This window comes from Dermacentor andersoni, chromosome 3, assembly GCF_023375885.2.
Source record: "Dermacentor andersoni chromosome 3, qqDerAnde1_hic_scaffold, whole genome shotgun sequence".
NCBI lineage: Eukaryota > Metazoa > Arthropoda > Arachnida > Ixodida > Ixodidae > Dermacentor > Dermacentor andersoni.
In genome coordinates, this window is record NC_092816.1 from 63,044,588 (window position 1) to 63,058,727 (window position 14,140).

A 14,140-nucleotide genomic window follows, 5' to 3' on the forward strand; every position below is an offset into this window, starting at 1 on the left:
TGGGGGAAGGGTCGGGGGGGGGGGGGGGGGGGGGCGATGGAAATGCTAGGAGGTTAGCAATACGTTGTAAATTTTGGTACACTATACGTAATGGGCGGGGGGGTATGGGGAAGTGAAACAGAGAGAGAGAGAGAGAAGACGTGAGTCCAGAGCATTCACACGCACGAAGCAAGGTGCAGCATGCGCGTACACCATTTGGTGTGCGCGCAAGGGCCGCGGGTGAGTGTGAGACGATCTCGCGCGGCAGCGGAAAAGGACTTGACGCAACGAGGCGCGCTTCTATTTCTGGCCGCTGGTGGTGCTTCTTCTTTCTTTTGACACCTAACGCTCCAGCCTTATGCGCAGCACAAATCTCGGAAACACAGTTTAGCAAAGGCCGAAAACAAGGGTAGAGATTGTGTGCCCCACGGAGGTCGGAAAGCTCCGGGAGAGGCCTCGGCGAACAGGCCAGGCCTGGTTGCGCCACAGCAAGTCTGGAGGAAGTGGAATGTTCTTTTTTTTTTTTTAAGCAGGGATTTCTTTGCGAACCCTCGCGAACCTAATTTGCTGACCACGGCTGCTGGGTGCTGCTGCTGCTGCGGTCTTGTCCAGTAGCTCCCTCGCGGGACAGCACTCATATAACAAATCGGTTTATATATGCATACATATCTGTGCGCAAACATTACATTGGCATGTCCTGGGCCGGCTCGGGACTTCAGCGGGCAGCTGAAGTAGGAGCATTCGCTACGCGTTTCTCTCCGTTGCCACAAGAGTAGAACGGGCATTGTACTCTTTCTCTCAGAAGAACTGAGTATAAATAACATTCCACTATCTTGTTCCTAACGGAGTAAACAATACATTTCACTCCATTGACGTTTCGAGGGAGTAAAATAATGCTTTGAAGAGTGCTCGACCCTTCTACTCTTAACATACTCTGCCCGTATTTAGAGCGTACGCCTACTAATGACCGGCTCTGTTCTGTGCGGAACTACGCACTGAAAGCGGTAATTAAATATCATCACTGCAAGAAACATAGGCCCTCGAGTGCGTAATTCCTTTATTAAAGCGAAGCTCTCTATGCTTTCTTTCTCGAGGTCGGGCTCGTCTGCTTGGTCGGTTTCTCGCCGAGCAAAGTGAGTACATCCAGGAAACAGTGAACCATAGTAAACTGGGCCGACTTAATGGTGTAATAAATACTTGGCCGTTGCCGGATGCAGCGCAATTCTCAGTCGCGTGGTTCACGTGGGTCGCGTGGTGGAGGTCTTGCCGCGCAGGAGTGCAGTCACTATGCTGCGAAACGCCATGTCAAAGATGGAGAGTTGCATAGTCTTAAATCAACTTTCTAAAGCTGGTACAGCGCGACATGGAAAGGAAGAAACAAAGAAAGAAAACAAGAAAGGTTTCTTCCTTTTCATGTTGCGCTGTACCAGTTTTAGAATGCAATACCAACTCGCCCATTCCTCAACCCTAGTGAACTTATAGTAACTGCTTCACAAAAGTTTCGCTTCCCACAGATTCCAACATGCGCATCGCATCTGCCTAATTTCTTTTTTTCGCGAGGAAGCTATGGTGTAAACAGCAACGTAACCGCACTTCCGTAGGTGATTCGCCTCACCGTGTGGGACTAGCCTACGGTCGGCTCTGTGAGGCCTGTCAGCTAGGTCGTGCTTGCACCGGGCCCAAAACTCCCCGATTGCCGAATATCCTGGCAATGCTGGGAACGCTGGGAACGCTCTACGCAACCACAACTATGGAAAAACTTTCACTTAGTCGCCATCTCTTTGGAAATGCCGGTGACTCGATGCTACAAAAATCCGACACTCGTCATGGCACGGCGTGACAGTGCGGTAGAGGCGAGACAAGCCAATGGACTCACAAGAACGCACGTGACAGTAATGATAGTAGGCAGAGGAGAAAGAAGGTGGTCCCAGCCAGTTGCGTAATTCGTCCCGTTCTGGCCTCAAAAGAGTTGCGTCACGACTTCCGCTCAGTTTGTTTCCTTCATACTTGCGGTGCATAAACAACCAGTGGCCCTAGATGCGGCACTGAGCTGAATACATGCAGGTGCTGTAACAGTGTCTTTCCGCGGGCATCTAAGCACGCACACAGACCCTGAACTGAGATTGCCGTATATATGAAGCAGATTCTACGCGTGGCTTCGCAGATAGAACCTTTTTTCTGTATAGAAGTTGGGTTGTGGGTATGAACAACTAGCGCCTCTAGCGACCGCGAGCCATTAACGACCACTGAAACGCTGTCTTTCGCGAACAGACGAGACCTGGAATCGGCCGCGGTAGTGATGATTGTTACACCTTTATTCCGCGACCACAAAGAACGTAATTCCGGCTTGTTTTAGTGTCACATAGCGAACTGCATTCAATTTAGTGTCGTGTGGTGCGGTGCCGCATAGTTGCATCGCACGATTGCTGGCTCATGATGGCGGCTAAAATGCATATATTCCTCGTGGTTGCCGTCTGGAACGGACGCACTACGGCATGCCCTTCTGCCATCGTGACAACGGTTGACTACACCTGCAGACGCAGGCCACACTTAGAACGCGTTGGAAGAAGGACCGCATTCCTTGCGGTGCAGTGCTCCACTTTCTTTAGCAATTCTACAGAAGCTTCGAGAACACGAGACCCAGCGGTTCGAGACGCGGCCTGGCGTGACGCCAGTCGCGTGCCGGTGAGGCGCGTGCCTTTCTGTGGAGTTGACAGCAAACAACAAACACCACGGATTGATCACTAGTTCAAATTCTGCTAAGGAACAAGGAGCGCCAGGAAACAAAAGAAACTGGCTTTGTCCGACCTCACGCTTTTGACGCAACGCCGTGCGCGCATTTCCAACGTGAAACAATTACTGTAACATGCCGTCTCTTCAAAATACTCAAGTGGATTCGAGAGAAATGTTTATGGCCACTGAGCCAGAATTACGCTGAGTTTTCTTAGCTTTTGTAACTGTTCGCGCGCGCTACGGGCTCTCCATAAATATCGCGATCACCAAGCTCAAACATGTCTTTCTAACATAACTCGGGTGCGCTGCACAACGTTCGCCCGCACTGCGGGCACCAGTTGATGCCGCTGTAACGCACCCCGGAGAAACCTAAATATAGGAGCACTCACTTCTACATGCGTGTGTGCGTACGTGGGTTGCGGACATACGAGTGCGATATTACATCTTGCTGTATTTCTACGACTATTCTGTCCTTCTATCATTTCCCCTTACCTTTCCCCCCTGTGCAGGGTAGCAAACCGGAGTCTCTTTGGTTAACCTCCTTGCCTATCCCACATTTCTCTATCTCTCTCTCTCTTTCTCTCTTAATATCTATTGACTGTATATCTATACCTACCCGCTTTACTCTTCTTGCAGAGACAAAGCAGCAATAATGGCACGGGTAGTGAAAGGCATCAACATCGACAGCCTTGATGACGAGTTCAAGTTGATGGAAATCGTGAGTGAACATTCCTTTCTTAAGTCTCTTGGCAGTCACTGTGGAACGAGTATAATTCGAAGCTAATACAGAATAATGTAACTTTATATTTGAAACATTCGCTAATACCTGTATTTTCTTTTCAACTGTACCTCCTGTCCGGTACTTGTTCACTTTCATGCACAAGGCACTCTTCTGTAGCTTTGCGAATTGTCAATTACGTACTGCTCGAAGTGCATAGAATTACATATATTTTCTGAGCAGAACCAAATTAACATGCCCCAGTGGCCTTTAAATTTACCGTAAGTAAAACAAATAAATAACAAACACGACGAAAAATAACACTCGCACGCAATAAAAGACTAGCAAATATGAGGGGTATTCACAGTCGCTTACGCACAGTTATTTAGAAGTCGAAGACAAAATTAGGCTTGGAAATGTTTAAGCACAGGCTTCTCCCGCACCCACTGGGTATGTACCACAATGTTTTCTATGCTTTCCAACTCCCAGCTTGACTCAACGGAGGACTTCGAAGAGCGTAAGGTGGTGCGTTCCAGGCTTCAGGAGGTGAAGGCCGTAAACAAAGGTGAGCTCTGAGATGATGGTGATGATCTTGTCTGCGCCGTATCATAGCAATATTTTTTTAGTTCGTCTCCCGTAATCTCCTCGCGCCAGGTGGCTAGAAATTACTGATTGCCTGTGAAATGGCAAGGAGCTATTTCCCGTGAGCCTTGCCTTCGTGTAATGTTTTATGAAAGGGCTTCAAAATTGTCGCGTGACTTTCGCTTCTAGTCTTTTTCTTACTTCCATCCCTTTACGCGTTCACCTTTAAAAGTGCGAACACTTAGCATGCATACACTTGTGTTTTCTTCTTTTCTTCTTCTTTTCTTTATTCCCTTTCGTTCAGGACACGTTACTGAAACACATGTTTTGCCGCCAGATGGTCAAGGACCATAGACGATCAAATCCGTCAATTCTGAGAAGTCAAACCGAGCACCCTGTTGCCTTGGTACTTGAACACCCCACAGAACATGGCTGTGCGCTTTTGTTTTCCCGTACTGCTTTCCTTTTCTTTTTTCACACTTTGCTCCAGAAACGTTATTCCGGTCGCCAAAAGTCAGCGCAATGTAACAAAGGTCTCCCTTCGTCTTGAAGATGCTTTCGTACACCCTGCAACATTAAAAACTTAGACCCCTCATTTCACTGTTTTCGCAAGTGCCGATAATCGACATTAGATAAGCAACGTGACGTTCGACATAGCGATGTCAAGGAGACGCTGTATTACCCATTATTTTTCCACTTATGCCTCACGGCATGCATCTTACAAAGAGACTAGACATGACTACTCACACATCGCACATGTGTAGCCGGAGCGGTCACTCACAAAATGACGTGCGTGGTTTCCACATTTGTTGTCACAAGTCTTCGTGAATGGCTTTGCGAATTCGTCTGATGCAGGTCGCCTTTCATAGTCATTACTTCTGTACCACGAAATTGCATTATCTTGTTTCCTTTTACATTATTTCTTTTCTTGTAATTGTAAATGCGCAGAGAACGCCAGAGCGAGCATGGAGGTCGTATTAACAGGTTCTGGTACAACATCGCCGCCGACGAAGCGACCGCGGTCTTTAGTACTAGCACCAACCGGCTACGCCATTGAAAAAAATGTAGCTGACTAACCATCAGATCCTGAATGAACATCGTGTTAGAGTATGTCCTATACGACATGTGCGACGGGCATAGCTTTCGACGCTTATCTACGCCGCAGCCAAAGGCGTAGTGCTGGAATAGGACGCTTCGATAACATGTTTCCCAGGCATCTCCCGCAATATTCTGTCAAAAAACACTCACTGACAGAGATAATGTCAAAGCTCATCAATCAATATTTGTACGAACAAGTTCTCTCGGGATCTTGGTCACGCACTTTTGTCTCCGGCGTGCTACAATGTCTATCTATCTATCTATCTATCTATCTATCTATCTATCTATCTATCTATCTATCTATCTATCTATCTATCTATCTATCTATTTATCTATCTATCTATCTATCTATCTATCTATCTATCTATCTATCTATCTATCTATCTATCTATCTATCTATCTATCCATCATCTATCTATCTATCCATCATCCATCCATCCATCTATCTATCTATCTATCTATCTATCTATCTATCTATCTATCTATCTATCTATCTATCTATCTATCTATCTATGGCTACAATGTCAAATTATTGCGCGACAGTGGTCTGTATACTTGAGGCTTTTGAACAGTTTTTCGCCGTTCGTGTTCATTCGTGCCATCATTTTCGTGCTCATCATCAACACATTTCTCTCTTTCACTTTCCACTCCCATTTTTCTTCCCTCGCGCTCGAGCAACGTGTCAGAACTTTGATTCAGGCCGACCTCGCAGCTCTTTTTGTCTTAATGAATGAATTTATCCGCGTCTCTAGTGCGGAGATGTGCGGCATCGAGTAACTTACTTCATGCTGACGGAGTCACTCGACGCTGAGCTACCGCGAGTGATTATGCTGATGAAGTGACCAGCCCTTTCTTTCTCTCACTGCTGATTCCTCTCCCTACCTTCTTATGGACAGCCAAGCGGGAAGCCCTGGTTCGCAACCGTGAGCAGGAGCGTGAGAACGCCATCCGCCAGCGGCAGCAGGAAGCTGCTGAGCAAAAGCAGCGCACACTCGCCATGTACGACAAGATGGCCAAGACCGGCAAGCTGGACACGACGCTGTACAGGGAAGGTCGGTATCTATCTATCTATCTATCTATCTATCTATCTATCTATCTATCTATCTATCTATCTATCCATCTATCTATCCATCATCTATCTATCTATCTATCTATCTATCTATCTATCTATCTATCTATCTATCTATCTATCCATCATCTATCTATCTATCTATCTATCCATCATCTATCTATCTATCTATCTATCTATCTATCTATTCCCCATGTGATTTTTAAGATTTTCATGCCGCTAAAGAATGCCTTATATGTTTCCGTGGCAGTCTTTCAGAAGCGTAGAAGGCGAAAAGTACTAAGAAAAAGAAGCCGGGGCCTTAACGGGTCAATGTCAACGCCCCTCGACTGAGAAGCGTATGCGGAACATAGCAGTCGCGGCAACGGTAGCGGCTACGGACGCTGGCGCAGTCCGCAGCCGGCCACTCGACCACTATAGACGAGTGTGATTCCGCCTGTGCACGTTCGCGTTCATTCGCACGAAAATGTTAACGGCCCGGCACACGTTCGACGTTTGTTTGCGCAGGCGTGGAGTCTCAGGAGGACGACGAGTCGGGCAAGGTGGACCTCGTGGAGGACGCCATCAAGCAGCGGCAGCGGGAGGCCGATTTGCGCAAGAAGCGCATCCTGGCCGCCTACGACGCGGCGGCCAAGTCCGGCCCCGCCGGCGTAGTCAAGACCGTGGACTTCGACTCCTTCAAGAAGGCCGACGGTGCGTCACGCTCCCGACGTGCCATCGCCGCGCGTTCGTGCAGGCATGCGAAGACGAAGGACGCGTGACGTACAAAGAAAGAAAAGAAAGACGCGAGGCGGTTTTGATTATGGATGCGGACTATGGGGGACGATATGACGATCTATGGCGTTATCTTATTATGCCACAATTTCTCATCATTAAGAAAGAAAACTAGTTTAGAAGGACCATTTCGCCGTATTTGCATTGAACCATTCCATTCCTAATATTTTGTCTTTAGGAAGCCTCCTCTGTAGGACATTGTCTTAAGGTTGCATTCGAAGTAATCGGGAAATTTCTGCTTCTTATGACGACTACCTGACTACATTCTTAAAAAGTTCATTTATCTTACTCTTCCTTTGATGTTATCACGTTTTTTCAATGTAGTTTCTTAGACTTGACTAATCAGCTTTCTAAACCACCCGATTTAAGGCTAATCCCCGATAATGGGTATGATCCATATATGGGGGGCAGAGCAAACAAACAGTCCAGGAGGCTTTAGAAAGATGGAAAATCATTTTGATTGTGTACGGGCAGAGGCGGATCACCATAGGGAAAGAGGGGTGGGGGGCGGGGGTGGAGCCCTCAGTCACAACCCGTAGGCAGCGACGAAATGGAGTGAAGCTCCCATGTCGCGCCCAAGCTGCGTCCGCGCTTGGTTGCGAAAGTAATGTAGGCGAATTGGTCCATAATCGGTTAAAACGTATACTTTGTATGACTTTTCGAAAACTTTCACGCAATTGGTCAAAGTGCAACTGTTTGTCGCAGTTGACTTAGAAATTGTAACAGCGCAACCGCATGCAACCATAAAGTAACAAGGACGAGACACAAGCGCTTGTGCCTCGTCCTTGTTACTTTGTGGTTGCATGTGTTTGCGCTGCTACAATTTCTAAGTCAAGTATGCACCAACTCGCCCAGAAAGAAGTTATAATGTTAGCCGCAGGTCAGCCCAAATTAAAGTCAGAGTGATAAACGAGGGCTCTAACCTGAATAGTGCGGTAGAAGAAGAAAACGTTTTCTTGGTACAGCAAGGTGACGTTAAAGTTGTTTTGACGTGTACCAGCGAGCATATGCGACGCTTCACAGACGTCTCGGCTATTCCTTCGGTAAGCTGAAAGGTGCTTAATGACTTGGGGAACTTGGTATGCAATTAGCGTTCTCTCACTGTAGAACACAGGAACGCATACACTAACGACACTTCGGTTGTTGCCTCACCAAACACGGCGCATGGAGGATAACATCTGCGGAAGTCACAGTTAAACCAAAGTTAAACCCGACAAGCTGTGCCGTTAGGAATTAAATAGGAAGCAACATTAAAACGTTCGATTTTGACCCAACGCAACACCAGCACGAGCTTCTTTCAGAGAAATATTATGTGAACCGGATGCTTTTGAAACATTTGACGCCTGTGGCGTGCCGGAGCAACATGGTTACCGAACTTCCACAGTGTCAACGTTCGAAGTCCCCAAGCCCACCGGTGCTGCCACAGGCTCGTCGACATTCTGCGCAGCTGGCGGAGTGCCAAAGATCGTCAAAGGTCAGTACTTCTTACCGACGTGATTTCTTTCTTTCATTTCTTTTGTTTGTTCATGTGTAGGAGTTGGTGCCTGTTATCCTGGCTAGCAAGTCGCCTTGGAGAGCGTGCGAATAGCGCATGCAAACAGTATTTGCCAACAGCGTATAACGAATGATCATGTAGCATATCCGGGTAGCGTAGGTGCGTAGCCTAGTAACTTGCAGAATGCGAATACCTTATGTGAATACAGAGCATGCCAAATAGCGTAGCATTCCATTCGGTAATGCACGCACACGCTAGCGTCAAAGCTTGCAGTAGCCGCAGGAAATAAACTTTACCACACGCCAAGCTCCCCAGTTCTTTCCTTACACTTTTCAATCAGAGAATAATTTCAGTCGATTAAGAGTGATAACCATAAACGTTAGCCTGTCTTGAGGCATAGTGATATGATTCTGACAGGTTTATGTATGTTGCGTTTCTTTTAAGTCCTTCTTGACAATAGCACGCCTTATTTCTGAATTTAGCTATAGCTAGGTGCGATTCTGAATGGCATAGAAGAAGACTGATACGCGTTTTACAAGTTGTGTTCGCGATCTGCTACTACAGATGGAGATCTCCATAGGCTACAGTAACTGTATAAACTACTCTTTGACCTAGAAGCTTGTAGTCATCGGCGCATGGATTCGGTTTCATGAAGTACTGTTCTGGGCTCATACTCACAAACAGCTCTTACGATATAATTGTTCGTAAGAGAAAAGGTCAGCCAGTCCTGATGCTGTACCTATTTTTAGCGAAGGCGGCTGGCCACTGATAAAGAACACTTATGAATGAAAAGCTTTGTGAATTCGGCCCCTGGCCGGCTGGTACTTCGAGGTTATCGGCGCTGTGGAGGACTACCCTGATCACTTGAGCAAGGCTAGCTTGTGTCTTTGAGCGCCAGAAGCAGCTGGACATCGTTCTGTTGAGCTTCTCCACACAGACTGCAATGAGAATAGGCAGCCGTGGCCCAGTGGGTAGGACGCCCGACTCAGTTGCGGCAGATGCATAGTTCGATCCCCACCGCCAGACAACGTACCGGTTACAAGCGGCCCCCGGCCAAGCGTCCGGCTTTGCAGGCGTGCGTTGCTTGGGAGAGAGTGGTTCGTGCAGATCGCTTTGCACGCGGTGCAAGAACCAAGAAAAACAAAACACCAAACAACTCAGAAGAGGCCGCCTAGAATAAATATAAAAATATACAGAAGTGCCAGAATCGAAAGTACGTTTCTAAGAAGTCGTTAGGAGTGTCGGCGCTCAATACTACAAGAAAGACAGTCTTCTGCACTGCTTTGTTTTATCGTTATAGCTTCTGGAGTAGCAGAGAACCCTCGCCCCACGTTTAGGCGACCGTTCTCACCGCGAGAATGGGCGGTCCGGGCACTTTCGGTAAATGGCGTACTGCGTCAGCAAAACTGAAGCAATAGAAATCGATCACTTGATTCAAGGTTCTGGCATACTCCGGCGGTAGGCATATACTTCGGTGTTAGTCAAAGATAAGTTTGGAAGTAAATTAAACAACAACAAAGTTCAAGAAAGCAGTTCATCTGCCCGCTTTCTCTGAATGTCCAACAGAAATCGGGATGGTCAGACGTAACCTGGTGGGGTGCAAATCAACCCAGAATTGTGAATGAGTTTCATGTAATTTTCACTCCAAAGACGAATAAGACGAATAAAGTTCATACGCTATTTCTTTCTTCTGTACATGAAGGGAACTTAATAACAAGAACAGTGAACAAACTCTGAGACAAAAAAATATTACGCAGCGTAGCACATTTCATCCAAGCTAAGTACTCTGGGGTATTCCCGGATACGAACCCCGGCTAACTGGTCCCGGTCATTCCTGCGCTCTGCTTCTACCTCTTTCTTGGGGTTGATGTCCCTGCTCTTTTGATGTCGATGTCGCTTTCTTCTGCTCGGCGCGTAGGCTGAGTGTACGTCAGTTCCTACTGACTCAGCACGTCACAGCAAATGAAGAAACGACCTGATGCGGAGATTTACTAGAAACACGCCATGAATAAAATGTCAAGCTGTGGCTGATATCCAAATGAGACATAAGTCTACAGATTGAAGGAGGCCTGAAGTGATACAGTGGCCGAACAAGGACTGTCTCAGGCTGATGTCGAAGATTTAACAAGGGCACCGGTCTCCTAACAGAACTCTTGTCTACATCAGACAAACAACTGACAACAACTTCCCTGACAAAGACGCCCTCGTCGAGACGTTGGCTCCAGCCTGAGGCATCCTTTGTTCGACCGCTGCTTGCAGCTGACGCATTTAGATACACCGGCCCTGTAGAGGAGTCTGGCAGAATTCGCTGCTACTATTGAAACAACTGGTTCGCTGTTTATCCCAGTATTGCTCCTGTATACTCACCTCGCACAGTTTTCTTGCTGCTACGCCCGATGCCTCCCGTCTTATATGTGCCGACGAATACTTTTGACCATGTTGAAATGAAAAATCTTTTGATGTGTTTGACAGAAAATACGGAAATAAAAAGCTCTAAAGGGGTTCCCTAGGCGCTCAAGCCTGTAACGCCCGCGCACGACAACCTGTTGCTCCAATATCGCAGTTGGCACAAAGCGCACCAGAACTTTCGCTTGTCCTTGTAGCGACGCAAGCGCCGCTGCCCAGCTCTCTCGTCGGCCGTCACTATTTCATTTTTTTTTCTCTTCCCAGCATGCCTCTTTCTGGACACCTCGCGAGCATGATCACCCCGCATGGTTGTTGTGCCCATTTGTTGGTGCTCCTGTGATGCGGCCTTGTGTCTGCGTGTTTTTGAGCGCCGCTTTGACAATGTTTCTTTACTTTTTTTTGCATCGTTTGTCTCTGTTTGCGCGCAACAGCTCTTTTTATTCCTTAAGGCTGCATAGTACCTAGCAAACCTTTACTGTAGTTTTAGTTTTTAGTGTAGAATCAAATTAACAACTTTGTTAATCTGGAGATTGGTCCACACGAACGGACGTTTGGTCTCAATCTTTCTTCTTTTCTTGTTCCAGCTTATTGTAGCGTGTCGCAGAATTTTCGTAGTAAAAAACTTACCCCGGTACACCTTCTAGTAGGTTGGAGAAAATGGCGACGTCTCAGAAGATTCACAGTATTGTAGTTAAGTCGCGCCAGAGACCAGTAGTCGCGAGACACAAAAAACTGCTGACTTAGCACCGAACTGGCCCCACAAGAGTACTTGAGCCCCACTGAAAGTTGCAAGACAATACGCCCTTGAGGGATGGGACTCGTTAGTGCAATCTTTCTTGCCTGCTGGTTCATGTGAAGATGCCAGCTTAAAGCACGCAAGACGAAATGTAGGCAGAGACATGCAGAACGACACTGGAAGCCTAAACACTTCTCTATTTTGCTCTTCCAGTCCGCTTATTAAGGTCGATCGGGAATTCCACTCAAGGTAACTCGCCGGCCCCGCAACACCTTTTAAAGGGAGATTACGTTATTTCGAGGTTACGCAAACGAAGCGCTCGTAGTTGTCCTTCTCGATCTGCCGCAGCTTCGTGCTGCGGTCACCCGGATTTCAATCTCTTGTTTCGCTATTCAAACACGCGCATGACTAAAGACTCCACGCGGGTTGTAGAAATTGCACGACTTGGCATTGTCAAAGGAACGAGGGAGCACAGGTGTAAATCCTAGCGGTGGTCGTCGTCTCCAGCGGTGCCGGTGACTCCGCCCGCGGCGGGCGCCCCAGCGTGGCGCCAGATGTCGCTGACGGGCGAGGAGGAGCCCGAGATGGACGCCGTGCAGCGCGGAATCCGGCAGAGGCAGCGCGAAGCCGAGGAGCGCAAGCGGCGCATCCTGGCCGCGTACCAGGTGGCGGCGCGCAGCGGTGCCGGACCCAAGACCGTCTGCCTCGAGGAGTACACCAACCTGCAAGGTACGTACCTTGAGCGTAAGCATTCGCGTATACGCGAGGCGAAGGCACAGAACTGTGAACGTGAACAGCCACCATCGCGATGCAGCCTTGTTGGTATGCCATCTCGGCATGTAGTGCAGCGCAAGCAAAACGATGACGCTTGAACGATGAAACGATGAACTTGAAACGATGAGTGCATGAACACGCAGACACGGCCACTAACTACCGACAGCAGTGTTTATTTCCAAGTACCGAGACGTACCTTTTGCATCACGCGTCAGAGAGCACGCGTGTAAGCGTGAACACTTATACAAAAGAACATGCAAGTGCTCGCACTTGTCGCTTGTCACTTGTCAAATAAATAATTAAACTTCTTGCGCATGAGCTGAGGTTAAGCACTGAGTTTCAGTATTTTATTCTTCTTTCCTTTCTTCTTGCTATTCTTTGTTCAGTCGCACAAGCGTTTGCAATTTGACGCCGCCTATTCAGTGACAAAGGCGATTGCTGTTGGAAGGTAGTGCCACGTCTTTGTGTTCGTGCGGTGTTCTCGATACTTCGTTTTGTTTGCGCTACGGCATAGCAGTCCAAGATGAACAACTGCCAGTGGCGCGCGCGAGCTGAAAACAGGGGCTGAAACGCCGTCTTTTGAGAGCGCACGTTCGCACCATGGCACTGGCGCACGACAAACTAAAGGCTCGAAGGCAATACAACCATTCGCTTACGAATGTCAGTTGAGTTCGCTAAATGTTTCAGCCAGCATTACGACTCGATCCCATATGCGTCGATCGAGATGGAAGAAGAAAAAGAAAGCTTACTTATAGCTCGTAATCGCGCGAACCGTCGTAAGGCCTCGCATTTAATTTGCAGCTCCACACACGATAAGCAAGAATGTTTTCACTAAAATTTGAGAGCCAGTACAAACGGGCGTCCGACTGCTTGCTCGCAGACGCCCGGATGTTCGTCATCAGAGACGCGCGAGTCAGGCTTCGCTGCATAAGCACTAATATCGTAAGAAAGCCCCCTTTCTGAGGGAACTAAAACGAAATATCGGCTACTGCAATTCCGGTTGGACTCCCGTCTTTCTTCTTTCATGATAAACAAGAATACTGAAACCTGTAAGTTAAGTAATACACACTTCGACATCTGAGCATTCCGGATCAAATATTGCTGTTTTTGGCGAGAGGGTTTTTTCCCGCACCTGCTTTTTCGTATCCTTTCCCGGTGATCCGGTACATTCGTGCAAGCTCAAAGACGTGCCCTACGCTCCGTACTGAGCGTAAATTAAATAATGGATTTAGTGTCATAGAGCTGCACATTGGGTTATGAGGCGCTCCGGATTGGAGGGCTCCGGATTAATTTTAACCCCTCGTGGTTCTTTATCGTGCTGCCAGTGCACGGTATACGAGCGGTCTTGCATTCCGCCACCGTAGAAATGCGGCCGCCGCGGCCGGGGTCGAACCTAAGACCGCTTTCAGCAGCGCAACGCCATATTCGACGAGATACCGCGGCGGGTGATACTGAGCTTGAGAGTGAGCAGACGACGATAACAGAGAGAACGACAGGCAGCATAGGGTCATCGCGCATCCACGGGACTGCGCTTTTGATTGGCTTACGCCAGCTGCAGCTTTTATTACATTGCCAAGTTGTCACGTAACTGAGTGTAAGTGATCTTACAGATCCTACGGCTCTTCGTTAAGAAAAAAAGAACGAACAACCACTTTACTCAAAACCATCAAAATATTGATCAAAGCATTTCTTCTTTTTTTTTTTTTTTCTCCTCCTCTTTGCCTTCTCCTCTACCCTACCGGCGTGGTTGCAATGGTCATCACCTGACCGGCTGCC

General features: G+C 47.8%; 2 protein-coding genes across 3 annotated transcripts in view; one reads left to right on the forward strand and one right to left on the reverse strand.

The window, feature by feature from the left end:
* Positions 1 to 14,140, forward strand: part of LOC126546924 (uncharacterized) — a 49,573-nt gene that overhangs the window by 21,961 nt on the left and 13,472 nt on the right. Inside the window, exons 2-7 of one of the 2 annotated variants that reach the window (XM_050194651.3) lie at positions 3,349 to 3,430; positions 3,920 to 3,995; positions 6,007 to 6,162; positions 6,687 to 6,872; positions 8,338 to 8,427; positions 12,098 to 12,319. In XM_050194651.3, the coding sequence (XP_050050608.1) occupies positions 3,365 to 3,430; positions 3,920 to 3,995; positions 6,007 to 6,162; positions 6,687 to 6,872; positions 8,338 to 8,427; positions 12,098 to 12,319 (796 nt within the window). In that variant the 5' untranslated portion in view covers positions 3,349 to 3,364. The remainder of the gene's footprint in view (positions 1 to 3,348; positions 3,431 to 3,919; positions 3,996 to 6,006; positions 6,163 to 6,686; positions 6,873 to 8,337; positions 8,428 to 12,097; positions 12,320 to 14,140) is intronic. The other variant, XM_050194645.3, reaches the window with a different exon arrangement.
* Positions 12,233 to 14,140, reverse strand: part of LOC126546906 (uncharacterized) — a 50,545-nt gene continuing 48,637 nt past the window's right edge. The window contains exon 4 of the transcript XR_011893386.1: positions 12,233 to 12,312. The gene's annotated coding sequence lies outside the window, so the exon portion shown is untranslated. The remainder of the gene's footprint in view (positions 12,313 to 14,140) is intronic.